Consider the following 14859-nt stretch of genomic DNA (forward strand, 5'->3'; position numbering starts at 1 on the left):
TGGTTTTAGCATAAGCATGTACTTATCTTCCCAACTCCACTGGTATTTGCAGAGGATCTTATTCGTGTCCTGCACATTGTCAAACACTACCACAAAGATCCCCCGTGCACTCGGAAAGATTTGAACATCTCTTATCAGAATGGGGCCCCAAATTTCTTTAATCCATATGTTCAAATCACCGAGGCTCAACCAAAAACCTCTAAACCTCCCTATCAAGCCTCAAGCTGCATAAAGCCTCTCATTTTCAACCACTTCATTGTCTACCTCCTCTCCTAAAACCGCCATTACAGTTCTAGTGCTTTGGCTTGATTTACCCCATTCAGTTCAAACCTTGCCCTACACACCATCCCCACCTGCTCTTTCCTTTGCCTCCATACTCCAATTGCATCCTTCTAGCCCCTGACTCTGCTAGTATTCACCCGACCATTGAGTGGTGTATCCTTGTTGGGACCATTTCCTCTTCAAAACCCACGACCTCCGTCTTTCCACCCGTATTTGTCAGAAAATGATGATTGCCCATATTAGTGTGCTTTGTGGGTAGGCATAGAACGCCCAAAGGGAGGATGCCCATGAAGAGGAGCATTTCCGTCGCTAAAATCGCTTGTAGAAACCCTTGATCCGGAAAGGGGCTGCAATGACATGATTTCCCAATCTTTCTCGATAGTGATACTCATTATTGCTAATAAACAAAATATTTAAATACCTCATAATTTGGAAAAACGAAAATACTCAAAATCATATTTCAGTGATTTGTCAAATGTCAATACACAATGAAAATTACAATCAATATTCAATATCTTCATATTGCACTTTAATTGAGAGCATCAAAGTGAACATTTGGTTATAGTTCTTTGAACTATGATGAGTTACAATGCCAGTTCCACCAACCGTGCCACATGTAGAAGTTGTCTCATCTAAACAGATTTTGGCAAGTTGTGTAACAATAACACCTAAGTCAGCACACTCAAGAGTTAGATCCCAATTCCTCATCACCTCCTCATTGTAATCAAGTTTCTTATGTGACAAGAGATGCAAGTTGAAGTGCACAAAGACCAAATTGTTAACTTCATTTTAACTTGATTGGCTGCACTTAACTGAGGGAACCAAGGGCCTAGATTTGGGGATGACAACTAGTGGGGGTCTGGGAATGGAGACCCTAATAGGATTGAGGGCTAGGGCCATTTCACAATTAAGGCCTTTAAAACCACACAAACCTACATGGCTGGCACATGCCATTCTCACAATTTTATCACTTAAGGGCAAAATTAAAATGCCTTTTTTTTCTTTTCTTTTAGGTGGCCCTTGGTTTTGCTTTGGTTTCTCCATATTCACCTCATGTTGTCCTAGGGTTAGCCGTGGGCACCTTGGGCTAGCCCCAAGCTATCTCGGCCTTAAAGTGTACCAAGGGCGGGGGGAGAGGGGTTGCCGAACATTTCAACATAGTTATTAACATAAAATGCTACATCTTGGCAGTAAATGGAAATATCCTCAAGGTGAGCAGACATAAGAAGCTCAAAAGTGTTTTGAAGGGCTACCAAACACCATCCTCCCTACTACCTTCTTCTCAGTTATAATATTCTCCTCCTCAAAACTTCCTTCTACACACAAAACCTTACAAATTGGCAAGAGAGAATGAAGTATCCAACCATGAACAACTAAGTCAGCAACTTTAGCTTCCTTGTTTGAAGCAAAATCTTTTGCTATAGAAGCACACATACACAGTGCCACCATATTAGTTGTACCATTTGCACCAATAATCTCCTTTTTGAACTCGAGGGAAGTATAATTGTTGATGTTAAAAGTGCATTGAAGTCTTAGATCTGATATGCCACCTTATGGGGAGCATCACGACTAGCCCTTCTGCAATTCGTATTGTCAACAAAATAGTAGCAAGACACCACAACTACAAACACTCTAGAAGAAGTACTGCACACCAAAATTGCAAATCAAAATTGCAGAGAGATAGAAGCACCATTACTAATCAACTTTCACCTCACATGTGAGAACATAATGAAACAACGGGATGTCATTAACTATGCTGAAAATATGGCAAGCACCTATAGGTTAGCTTTGAGAGCTAATATAGCACAAATAACATTATATTCTATTATTATTGGTTGAGCAAAAAATTGGCAAGGGTTTGGGATCACTTTGAACTCACTCAGCCAAAATTAAATGGGAAATGTCCCATTCATTGCATACCTCATCATACTTGGAGGTGAATGGAAATTGATCCACCCCAACATTTGCAAGGTGGTTTGCAATAATATTGTTCTCTGTGTAGCAATGTTTGAAGATAAGAGAAGCAAAACTTCTCTCAGTTAGACTTATTTCCTCTTAAATGCTTTGCAAACACCAATCCATAAAATCCTTACAAGCCCTATTAATTGAGGGACGTATTGGTTAACTCTCTCTATAGTGTCTCACTAGCATTTACCTTGTATTGTCCTCTTTTGTTGAGTAGCCGGAAGTGCCCCTTTTAGCCTATTTAATTTCCATAGGATAATTTCAGGCTTTTTAGGGGAATAATTAATTAATTAAATTTAAATTGTTCTAAGCTTCTCAAGATTATTTATATTTAATTAATTAAAAGCTACTCCTTGCTTATTTTAATAAATTGACTTTAGTTTATTTCAATGGAAAATTTATAAATTGGGTCACTTTATGAGCAGGGATATGAAATAAAAGAAAGAAAATAAAGTAATTTTCTCAAATATGAGATATAAAAGAGTTAGAGAGCCAAAAAACAATTCATTTTTGACTTGTCATTTCTTAGAGAGTTTCTTTGAGAGCTTCTTCTTTTGGTTCAGCAAACTCTTGGACAAAAATCTTTGGGTTCTTGGTTGATTGGATGAAAACCCATTTTAGCCAACCTTGGTGGATTTGTATAGGATTCAGAGGTGCATCTATTGGATTAGATTTCAAAGTTTTAGGTGCAAGAAAGATATATCTTCTTTGCAGGTTGAATTTTGATAGTTTTTCAGAGGTTTGTAGGCAAACAGAAAATTATTGTTTTCTCCAATTTGTCAAGATAGAAAACATTTTTAAATGGATTTTCTGGTATTTAGCGCCATTCACATATATTATTTGGTGATGAGATTGGCTGAGCTACTGTGCTGTGGGTGCTAAGAATTGAAGAATAAATTTTTAATTTATTTTTAATGTGGAGTCAAAGCTCAGCCGTACCTTACCCAAGGCCACAAGGAGGCATACCATGTTCCACATGTTGATGATGCTGCTGTACGTTTTTTATGATGAGGAAAGGAAGGGCAATACATTGTTTTAGACTTTGGAGGCATTGCAAGTGCTATCAAAGCCTACAAAGGCTCCAAAAGGATCAGTATTAGAGACAAAAGGTAGCCACCACATCACTAAGGCTGCCATCCAAGTTCTAAAGGGGTCTAACTTTTCACAGGGACTGTGGTACCATTGTGGGAAGCATTAGGAGTGCATAAAAACTGCTGATAAGAATATTTGGATGCTTTGACAGGTCAGCAAGTAATATTGGTATAATTTCTCATTGTTAATATTGAAGTTTTATTGCTGTAATAAATTTCTGTGTAATACATTTTTGCAACGGCAATACAAATAATTGGAAAGAAATTATCTGTGACCATATTGAGCCACAATATTTTGTATTAATGATGTTGCTAGCAATATGCAAGTGTGGAAAATTAATGCTATGAAACCAATTTATGATTTCTTCTCTAAACAATTAAAAAACCATTCCAGACAAGCCCGATGCAAACTGTTTGACAAAATGCTTATCCATTAAACATTGGGAAAAGCACAAAATGTTGGGATAGAAAATTGGCTCGGCTCATCACATAATTGTGAACAACTAATATGTAGAATGCAAAACAAGGATTCAAACAATGTAATCAAATTCTATTCTACATCTAATTGTACCTGCAATTAAGCAAAGGAATTGAACAAAAGATGAAAGAAAAACAAATGTTCTCTCACCCACAACTTGTGCACACACAAGATGTGTGTGGTTGTGCTTCAATGGATTCGTGCTTTAGAGATGATGCTACGTGGTTGCTCAAATTCATAACATAACTTTGCAATCAAGATGCTTACCGAAATGGCTTCTAAGAGGGTCTATTTGTAGATTGGATAGATGATTGATCAAGAGTTGAGATTGATCCAAGATATCAATGGTTGAGGATGCTTGAGAGGATTAGAGGAAGGAGGAGCCTCTAAGTGGCACCTTGGGATTGGTGCCCTTGAAGAGGGCAAGGATTAGAGTTATTTGGAGGGACAAGACTGTCTTGAAAAGAGATAAAGGTGACTAACAAAAAAGGTACTTTGTGGAAGTCCAAAAAGTCATTTTTTGGAGACATGAAGGGTGAGGATTTTCTTGGAGAAATGAATGTATAGGATTTGATTAGAAGATCTTGTGAAGTGGAAAGTTTGACTGTGGCTTAAGTATGCTTAGGAATTTGCAAGAGGATTAATTAGTTTTAGTCAACTAAAGGCTTGAGAGAGAATTCGGAAGAACTAAATAAGTTGTATTTATTTAACATTGGAGCATAGGGAATAGGGATATAAAAGGTGAATCTGAATTAAATAAATGCTGAATTTATTTAATTAAGGCTGGATTATAGAGGAAAGGGTGATAAATGATAAATTAATTAAATAAATGATTTAACTGTATTTAATTAATGATCAGAGGATGACCATTGAGAACATTAATTAAATAATTGGCTTTATTTAATTAACATTGGAAGGGGATAAAATTGGTTGTGGTTAGGATGTGGACAATTTTATGGGCATTAACGATTGGAGAACTGATTGTTTCTGGGAGTGCCGCCAGCAGCTCCATCATATGTAGCTACAGTTGAGCTATTTGAATAGTAGCTGCTGGTACTAGTTGACTGCAGTGCTTGCCTAGCTGACAGAGAGGGCAATTCCAAAATTGTGACCACTTATACGGGTTTGGTTCCCTTTTAATCTCTAGGTGCAAACATCCCACAAATTTAGCTAATTCAGTTCTTCCAAGAAGATCTACAGCTTTTGCATCGTTTGTTAAGAGCCTAGAAAGAGAGACTATCTTTCACAAAGGCATCCTTATGGTTGCACAATAAAAACCCTTTGCCTACGATACACAGATTGCCATATGAAGCACCATTGAAGTTCAACTTTAGGGCACCTTCCTTAAGAGGAAGCCATTCACTCAAATTTGTATAGCTTCTTATTTGTGATTACCCCTTTAATGGGGGAGGTTAATGTGGTTTGTAAATATGATCAGTTGATTGCATTTTAGATCAAAATGTGAGATAGCTCACTTGAAACGTTGAACAGAAAAATCCAAGATAAATTATTATGAAGGGTAGTTTGATATTTGTTTATGTATTTTGTTAGTATAATTAATTGATTGCAATCTATATAGAGATTCAAACGTGAGAGGTAGCTTACTGGAAATTCAATGTAGGTTATTTAGAAGAATTTTGACAAACCTTTTTTTTTGGTAAAAACCTTCATTCAAAAAATTTATCAGCCATTGAAAACATAGTCCTCTATGTCCACTAAAGACAAATCCACCAAGCAGGAAATATCAGATCTGTTATATACAACCAATTGAATGGAACAATACCGTCAAAAGAAACAAATGCACAGGATAATTCCTATGTTCTTTATAGTGTTATTTTTTTATAACATCTGATCCTATCTTAATGTAAAAATTTGATGACTTCCTATGTGGGGCAGATTATTTGTTCAATTTTTAGGGAAAAGTGACAATGCTAAAAATGTGTGTGAGGAATGTTTATAAGTCTTTCTAAAAGACTCTTGTAATTCAATGGATTGCTTAGAGATATCGAATTTTACGAACTTCACAAACACATCAGATGCGATTTGATGTTGTTGTGTAATGGACATTTACTTTGATAATATTAGTTGTGTAAGGTACATAATTGTTTTATGTATAATGTTGAAGATTAACATGAGAAGTCGGTTTGTCTTGGCAGGATTGTCAACTTGCAGTACGGCAGGTTAATCCTCGACAATATGTAGCAGATATTCCTGGGGTGAGTATTTAGCTTTAAGTTGAGTTCCTCTCTAGGATGTTCTTGACAAGTGCTTTATGTTTATTTTTAGAAAATCTCATCTTTTGAAATACTCACGGGGTAGTTCCCAGTGCACTTGCAAAACTTATTAGAAAGAACTCAGGTAAAGCTCCCTTCCCTTAGCTGAATGACATGGCTTGAAGCTTTAAACATTTGAACCTTATATGAATTAAATATGGTGATATTTTTTTAGAGATCAAGTTAGTGAACTTCATCCATTTCTTATCTTGGGGAATTTATTCCTTTATATGTGCCAGTGGCAATAAGGAGTTGTCTTAGCTGGCATCCTTAAGAAATCGACAAAAAATGGATACAATAACAGAAGGTGCAAACTCCTTTTGCACTAATATAGATATTTTCAGAGTCTTGTCTGAAATGTATTTCATTTACATGTATCAAAATGCTAAAATTCATGGATATGCTCTGTTTGGATTTGCCTATGTGAATAGAGTGCAAAGGATACAAAAACTGTGATTATTCTGTTTGTTTCAATTTTGTGTTTCCAATTTTTTAATTCCACATTGTAACTACTTTACCAAGCCTAGACAATGGGAATTTCATACTTCTACAATTTGATTCTTTCATACTTATATGAACTCATACTTTTATAATCTGATTCTTTTATGCTTATACAATTTGATTTATCCTTCTACTGAGATGTGAGTATTTAATCTTAAACTGCTTTCACTTGGTTTAACGATTTCTCCAAAATATATTAGTTTTTGTGCAATGATCTGTAGTACTTAGTTCAGTCAATGGGATTGAACAGATTTATTTGATTTACCTTAGTGATCTGTATATTCAAGGGTCTCTTGAATTTTTCTATATTCATTTGCGAGTGTTAAGAATTATGTAAACAATGCATTTCCATGAAAAAAATAATGGATATGAAATGATGGTATTTTATATATCATGGTTTCTTTTTCATGTTTCTTAAGATAAACAAACAATTATTTTTGCTTTCACAAAAGCTATGGCACAAGGTTTGAATTTGTGTTTGTGATCCACAAGGATAAAATTCAAAGAAATTGACCGATTGATAAAATTTGGGAAAATATATTAATTAAGTACAAATGTTAGAAATTTACATTTTTACTGTTCTAAATTTTTAAACAAAACAAATACAAAAAATAAAAAAAAGAACTAATGCATTTTAAACAGATTCCTATTTTGATTTATTTTAATTTGAATAAGATATATTGTATTTTTGTAACAGTATTATTTAATGTTTTTTTAATTTAAACAATACTAAATTTTTTTCAAAATAAAAATGGAAAATATGATGTTTGCAAGTGGTAGGGCAGAAAGGTCAGTGCTTGGCGAAGCAGATGGATTGGAGGCAGATGAAAGTGAAAACAACGATGAGCAGGCTGTCAAAGATCCCAGGCGATATAGCTTTAGTCAAAGGTGGCTAGATGTTAGTGTTTGGAAGGGGGGCTTGGTGGTGGGGGAGAAGAAGGTGAGTGTTTTTGTTTGAAAATTGAAAGGAAGGAGCAAAATCTACATGCTGTCCTTAGATGCTGCTTCCCTTGAGAAGGGTTCTCTCAGTTCTTCTGGGCCTCTAGTTAATATCACCTAGCATGCTTCACTATCTTTGTTAGAAGGGATTCTACTAGCCAAAAGATTTCTTGAATGCAAGAATGCTTTCAACCCGTTTTATTGCTACAGTAATTTCTGTATGTCTCAGATTTTAAAAGCTTCCAGTGCACAATCTTTTGTTTTGTTAAAGGTTCTTCATGCTTGGGTAGTGTTGACGTGTTTTTTATGACAGCTTCGAACACAGAATAAAGTTGCCTAATGGTCACTTCACTCTCTTTTGATCAAAGTACGATTGCATGCTAAGATTGCAGAAAGTTCAAACAATCGACTCCAAGGTTCCTTTATGTTACGGACGTGACTCAGTTGGCTGATGTGATTGTTGGTAATCCAAGGGGCCTTACGTTTGCATCGTTCTTTCACTTCTCTGTTGTGGCTGGAACTCCATCATCGGATATGGCGGATCTGCTGCTTCTAACGGACTAAAATGAACTGAAAGTAAAAGGGAAAGGGTTCAAAAGGATCTAAATCTACTCCTAAGAGCAGTGATAACAATGAATAGTACTCTGGTGGACAAATTCCAAATAAACCAAGCTCTGCTTCGCCAAGTTTAACTACAACTCCGCAAGAACCGGTGCAATCTCCTGGGGATGCTAGAGGATTTTCAAATCAAAAAAGTACATTTGAATACCCAAAACGGCGCAATCCAAACGACTATCCACAATTGAACTTAGCACGAATTTAGGGGGCTCAGACTAACTTTACACTGCAACTTACAATCAGCAAGATGCAAAAAGTATGAACCATGGAAATTCATCAGACACCATTACATTCTCCATTGAAATCAAAGCACTATACTACTCTCTAAGTGAGGAAGGTGAAACCATGCAAGTCTTGAAAATATAACTTAAGTGGACACCATCAGAGAACAATGTTTCACTGTTATTATCCCAAAACTTATCGCAACAATTTCATACAAGTCTCCCTCCTTTACAAATGAAGGGGGTCACCCCTTTATATAGGCCTCAAGCCATGATAACATGCAAAACCCTAATTAGGGTTTGCTTTAAAGATTCTCCACTCAAGATGCAACAAGGTGGGAATCTCCAATTAATAACCCATCATGCCCATATACAATTAATTCCATCCCATTACAATTAATTACATTCCAGAAGTGCCCACTATGCAATGAATGTACCCTCATGCAAAAATCGCCCGTGATGCCATAAATGCACCATCATCTTTTGAATGTGACGACTGCATGCAGAAGGAATATGTCATAATGCCATAAATGTGATGGCTGCATGCAGAGAGATGCTTCATTAATTCAACGTCCGTTGACTCGGCTGCCACTTGGCGAGAAAACCTTGGAGAGAAAAAACTTCAGGAGAGAAGAATTTGATCCATGAAGAATTTTTTCTTGAAGTTTCTCGAACTCTCCTTGCTCTAGAGGAGATTTTCAACAATTCTCCACCATCTCCTATTTTTTAGGAATTTCCACAATTTTAGGGTTTTGGTCCAGGAGAGAGAGAATTCTCTCATGTATCCATATCTTCAAAAATTTCTAAATTTGGAGGTCATTTGAGCCCTGAAAATGGATTTTTCAACTTTTTCCCTGGGGGGGAAATTTCTTGTTCAGTTCATCCGTGATTCCTCCCTTGCCTTAGAAATTTTATCTTCAATTCATCCTTCGGTGTGATTTCTTGTTGTGGAGGAATTCTCCTTTGGAAAGGAATTTGTTCCTTACCCTGAGGAAGGAAATTCTTCATGCCTTAGCCAATTTTCATGATTTCCAAGAACTATGTCCTGAAGGAAGAAATTTCAAACACTTAGTCAATATTTTACCTTTCTTGGAATTTTGTCCTTAAGGAAGGAATTTCCGACACTTAGCCTATTATTCACTTTCTTGGAATTTCTTCTTCTTGGGCGCAATTTTGACTTGGTGGAGGATTCAGTGAATTTTGTGAATCCTCCAGGCCTCCTTGGTTTTGGCGCCTATCCTTCATCTTGGGCGGATTTTCACCCCTGTGGAGGATTCATGTAATTTTTTCATTTATCCTTGCCTCCTCCATTCTAGCGCCCAATCACTTCCTGGGGCAGAATTTTCACTATGTGAAGGATTCATGGAATTTTTTTGTGAATCCCCAAGACCCTCATTTTGGCGCCCAAGTCCACAGTTGGGCGGATTTTCACCCTTGTGGAGGATTCATGAAATTTTTTCATTTATCCTGGCCTCCTCCATTCTGGAGCCCAATCACTTCCTGGGGCAGAATTTTCACTATGTGAAGGATTCATGCAATTTTTTCATTTATCCTTGCCTCCTCCGTTCTGGCGCCCAATCACTTCCTGGGGTGGAATTCTTCATGCATGGAGGATTTTGATGCTTCTCACAAGTTCCAGGCTCTTCGTTAGGATATATATATGAAATATAATATGTCTTTTTCCTTTCTTATACTTTAAGTTATATTTCATATATGTTGTCAGGATGTTTGAGAGTGGTTTCAGGTCCATAGGAATCATAATGCAAATTTTGGATTTTGGAAGATCTTTAAAGTTTTCAGACTTAGTCAAATTTCAGGCCATTTTCAGATCAGGATGACATTGGTGGATTGATGTGAATTTCTGGACTTGGATGATTTTGCATGCTTTCCTCTTCTCGAATAGGAGTTCCAAACTTAACCATTTTTTGATCCAACTTGTCTGCCTTCTGACTCTTCCGGATTTAGAAATGGTCTTCAGGAAAGTTCAGTCTTCAGTGTCTTTAGAGATATTTAGCTTTCAGTGTTTTCCTGTGAAGATCCTGCCAAAAATAGATTTTCCCAAATAGTAAGTGTTTTAAAATGTCAAGGTTTGGGCAAAATAGGTCAGAAAAACACTTACTAAAAATAGAAACTTACTAAAAATAGTAAGTTTGATTTTTGGAAAAATTAGACCAATCCGGGACTCAATAAAATCCCTAAAAAATAGGAACTTTATAAAAATAGAAAGTTGCTCAGTTTTGGCTCAAATTTTACTGGGAGGTTCCTTGAAAGGTCCGATTCCAGTTGCATGCTTAGTTTCTTCAAAACCCTAACAGAAACAAAACCCTAACAGAAACCCCTAAAATCTAGGACAAAAGGCAGAAACCCTAAAAAAGACAAAACCAGGCCCTAGACTTCACCAAACTCGCTCAAACGAAAAGAAGACCTAATCAATTTGACCCTTGAACAATCGCAAACTAAAGAGATTGCTGCAAAAAAGACCCCAAAAAACAAAGCCAAAAGACCTTAAGGGCCTAAAAAGTAGGGGGTCCCCGTTTACAATGGGGCGATGTGTGAAAACGTCACAATAGGTAGTTGCCTAGAGCTCTTGGTAGATTAATTGTAGTGGTTGGAGGATGTAAGGATGATAGTGTTGGTAGTTGTTGTCATTGATGTCAACCCTCAATGTTGTGGAGGATATTGGAGATTGTTAGTGCAATTATGGTGTTGTCCATTGGTGTCAACCCTTTGCTTGTGTTGTGTCATTAAGGATATGCTGATGGAAGTATATGTTGCTGATGTATTGTGCTGTCTAATGGAGATTGTTGTAGTTTGTTGTCATTGATGTCTATTGCATATGGTTGGTGATTAAAGATGTTCTTTGTTGTGGATGTCCACCTTTGGTGTTGATGTCTACACTCAGTATGTTGTGTTGATGCTGTTGATGGTGGTTACAGAGATGTTATCTTGATGATATTATATTTAGATGAGGGTTAGAAGCAAAGAAACGGGACTTGGACTCGGCTTGGACTCAGCAAGGCTGACTTGGACGCGGACTCGGAACTTGGAGTCAGACTCGACAAAGTGAAAAACTCAAGAAATTTAGAGATTTTTAAAGATTTAAAACTTGTTTCATGCACTCTTTATTGAATACACCTTAAAGACACACTAACATCATCAAACTCGGCTCATTTGATTACATACACAAGTATACATCAATCACATAAGCATAAACGCAAATTGTAGCTGAAGGAAATAACAAACATAGATATATAAATATTGTCAAATGTATACAATATTACAAAACTCATGGAATAAAAAATCCATGTCATCATATGATCACCATCAAATGTTCCATACAAATATCAAAGGTAAATACAACTACAAGCCTATGGCTCAGAGGAGTCTGCATCCCCCGACCCCGGCCCCCTGCGTCTAAGGTAGGTCCTGGATGATTTGGCAGCCATAGCCTCTCCCCGTGACACCATGCCAACCTCACCAACATCAGGAATATCTGTGTCACTATCTGCCTCTGGCTCTCTTGTCTCTGCTCGTGCTCTTTGCTCCTCCTCTACCATGGCTACAGCCTTAGCCTCTATATCTACGTGGTTGACTCAATCAGTGGACAATAAAGCAAAAAAAAAAAACAACTTAAAAAAACTTTTAAAAATGTGTTTTTTGAATGCCTTTTTTCATGCCTAGCGCCGACCGAGTTTGCACGACGGGACTCGCGAGTTTGGGTGATTTTGGGGCAAACTCGCCGAGTTGGCGAGTTTGCCCCCTAGACTCGGTCGAGTCCGAGTTTGCTGAACTCGTGGGGGGTGACTCGGACTCGGACTTGCCGAGTTTGGGCGATTCTAGGCGATTTCCGTTTCTCTGGTTAGAAGTATTAAGATGATGATTAGAAGCATGATGATGAAGTGATGTGTTGCTGATAGTTTTGTGCTACTCTTGAGTGAGGAAATGGTGCTACAAGGTGTTCTGGTTTCTGTTGTCATTTCATGACACCCTTGGTCCATCAGTGAGAACTGATCAGAGATATGTTCCATGGACCAGCGCTGCCCCAGTTGATCAAGGAGAAAAGCAATGGAATTATGAAGTGTGAAGTGTTGTCTTGTCAGAAGGAAGTTCCTAAGTCTTCAACTTCGGAACCCCTAGGTTCCCAAGTTCCTAAGTCTTCAACTTTGGAACCCCCAAGTTCCCAAGTTCCTTATTCCTCAAACCCGGAACTCCGAAACCCCCAGGTTCCCAAGTTCCTAGTTCTTCTACCCCAGAACTCCGGAACCCCCAGGTTCCCAAGTTCCTTATTCCTCAAACCCCGAACTCCGGAATCCCCAGGTTCCCAAGTTCCTTCCTTTGATAGACTGTGTGTGACCATATAGGAGGAAACTTGAATGGAGTTGAAAGCTAGTAAAAAGGGTGGTGATGATATTTTAGGCTTGTTTGGACAGATAAAGGGAAATAAAGGACATGGGAACCCAATAGCATATGAAGTAGGAGTAGTACCAATTACAATAGCATCACTAGTAGTAGGAAAGGCAAAGGCACCTATAGTAGCAACACCTACTGAACCAGTAACACTATTAGTTTTAGACCCATGATAAGGGGCTTTTCATTTGGATAATGAGAACGAGCATTAGGAAGGGTAAGGATGAGGATTCATTGTCACGACCAAGAAAGGACTTGAGTAAAATCTAGTGCTTCATTTATCACAAGTTTGGTCGTTATGCATCAAAGTGTTTAGATAAGGACAAAGGGATGTGTTGACATGTTTTTTATGACAACGTCGAACACAAAATAAAGTTGCCTAACAGTCACTTCACTCTCTCTTGATCAAAGTGCGATTGTGTGCTAAGATTGCAGGAAGATCAGACTATTGACTCCAAGGTTCCTATATACAACAGACGTGACTCAATTGGCTGATGTGATATACTAGTAATCCAAGGGGCCTTACGTACACTCGAAGAAGATCAGACAATTTTACAACTTTCAAGGAATTTACTTGCGAATGATTTAGCTTTGAATGGCTTGTTTTTAGAATTTTTTGGGTTCAAGATATGCGGAAAGTAAATGGGAAGGGTTTAGAGACGCTATTCTAATCCAATCTAAAGCGAAGAATAAGGAGACAGGGATTGCTCAAGTGAAACCGAACCACACTTTGCTTCGGCACTAGAAGACAACTACACAAAGGCGGTGCAATCTTAAAAGGTTGTGCAGTAATTTTTCACACCACCAATGCACACCATCATAAAACAATATCCACCCGATGATTGAAGTTAGGTTCACACATATAAAAGGCTTAGACTAACCTTGCAAGGTTAGTAACAATCAGCTACTAACCAAAGGTATGAGCAAGGGCTTGCACCATAAACAATCTCATCAAATCTTGTTCATCTAACAACTTGAAAGCAAATCTATTCTAAGTGAAGAGAGTGAGACCATGCAAGTCATAAAATAGAACAAGAATACACCATCAAATTGAACAATATATTAAGTTTGCTACTTCACAACTTATCGCAACAATCTCAGAATCAATCTCTTCTCCCTTTACAAATGAGGGGGTCACCCCTTTATATAGGCTTCAAGCCACGACTACACGGAAAACCCTAATTAGGGTTTTCCTTGAAAGATTCTCCACACATGGTGCAACAAGGTGGGAATCAACAATAAATGTCCATTATGCCCATATAAAATTAATTACAATCCTACCAAAAATTGCATCCATAAAGCATTAATTAACCATTACATTCAAAAAGTGCCCACTGTGCAATGAATGCACCCTCATGCAAAAGATCGCCCATTGTGCAATAAAGATTCCTCCATGCAAAACTGCTCACACTGCCATAAATGCCCATCATCTCCCATGCAACGGCTGCATGCAAAATAATCAGCCATAATGCCTTAAATGTGACGGCTACATGCAAAAAGATGCTTCACTACCTCAACATGCGTTGACTTGGTTACCACTTGGCAAGAAACCCCTGGAGAGAAATTTATAGAGAGATAAAATCTAATCCAGGAAGAATTTTCATGCCTGAAATAGAATTTTTCAAAATTTTCTTGGGGGAATTTTTCTTTTCAACTTATCTTGGACTTCCAATTCGCATGTCATGGAATTTGCTTGTCAAACTTGGGTGTGGAATTCACATGAGGAAGAATTTAACTTGTTTGACCTTTTCCTTGACACCTCCCTTTTGGCGCCCAACTCCTAGATTGGGTGGAATTTTCATGTGATCAAGGAATTTTGCTCAAGGAAGAAAATATCCTCCATACCCCCATTCTAGCGCTCTCCTCTACACTTGGGTGCCAAGACCCCCTTGTGGAAGATTTTTGCAATTCTTGGCTTTTCCTTCTTACCTCCACCCAACACTCATAACTTGGACTTGGGCGTGGAAATCATATAGTGAAGGAATTTTACCCTGCTTGAGCTTTCCATGATGCCTTTGGATTCGACCTTCTTTCCCTGACCTGGGCGTGATCTTGATGTTTTGGTGGGATTTTCAAAGTTTGGC

At 37.7% G+C, this 14859-nt stretch overlaps 1 protein-coding gene across 1 annotated transcript in view; it reads left to right on the forward strand.

Annotated features, from left to right (window-relative positions):
* LOC131052830 (ATP phosphoribosyltransferase 2, chloroplastic) overlaps positions 1 to 14859 on the forward strand; it is a 116621-nt gene that overhangs the window by 27888 nt on the left and 73874 nt on the right. Inside the window, exon 2 of the mRNA XM_057987454.2 lies at positions 5973 to 6032. Within this exon, the coding sequence (XP_057843437.1) occupies positions 5973 to 6032 (60 nt within the window). The remainder of the gene's footprint in view (positions 1 to 5972; positions 6033 to 14859) is intronic.

This window comes from Cryptomeria japonica, chromosome 6 (genome assembly GCF_030272615.1).
Source record: "Cryptomeria japonica chromosome 6, Sugi_1.0, whole genome shotgun sequence".
NCBI lineage: Eukaryota > Viridiplantae > Streptophyta > Pinopsida > Cupressales > Cupressaceae > Cryptomeria > Cryptomeria japonica.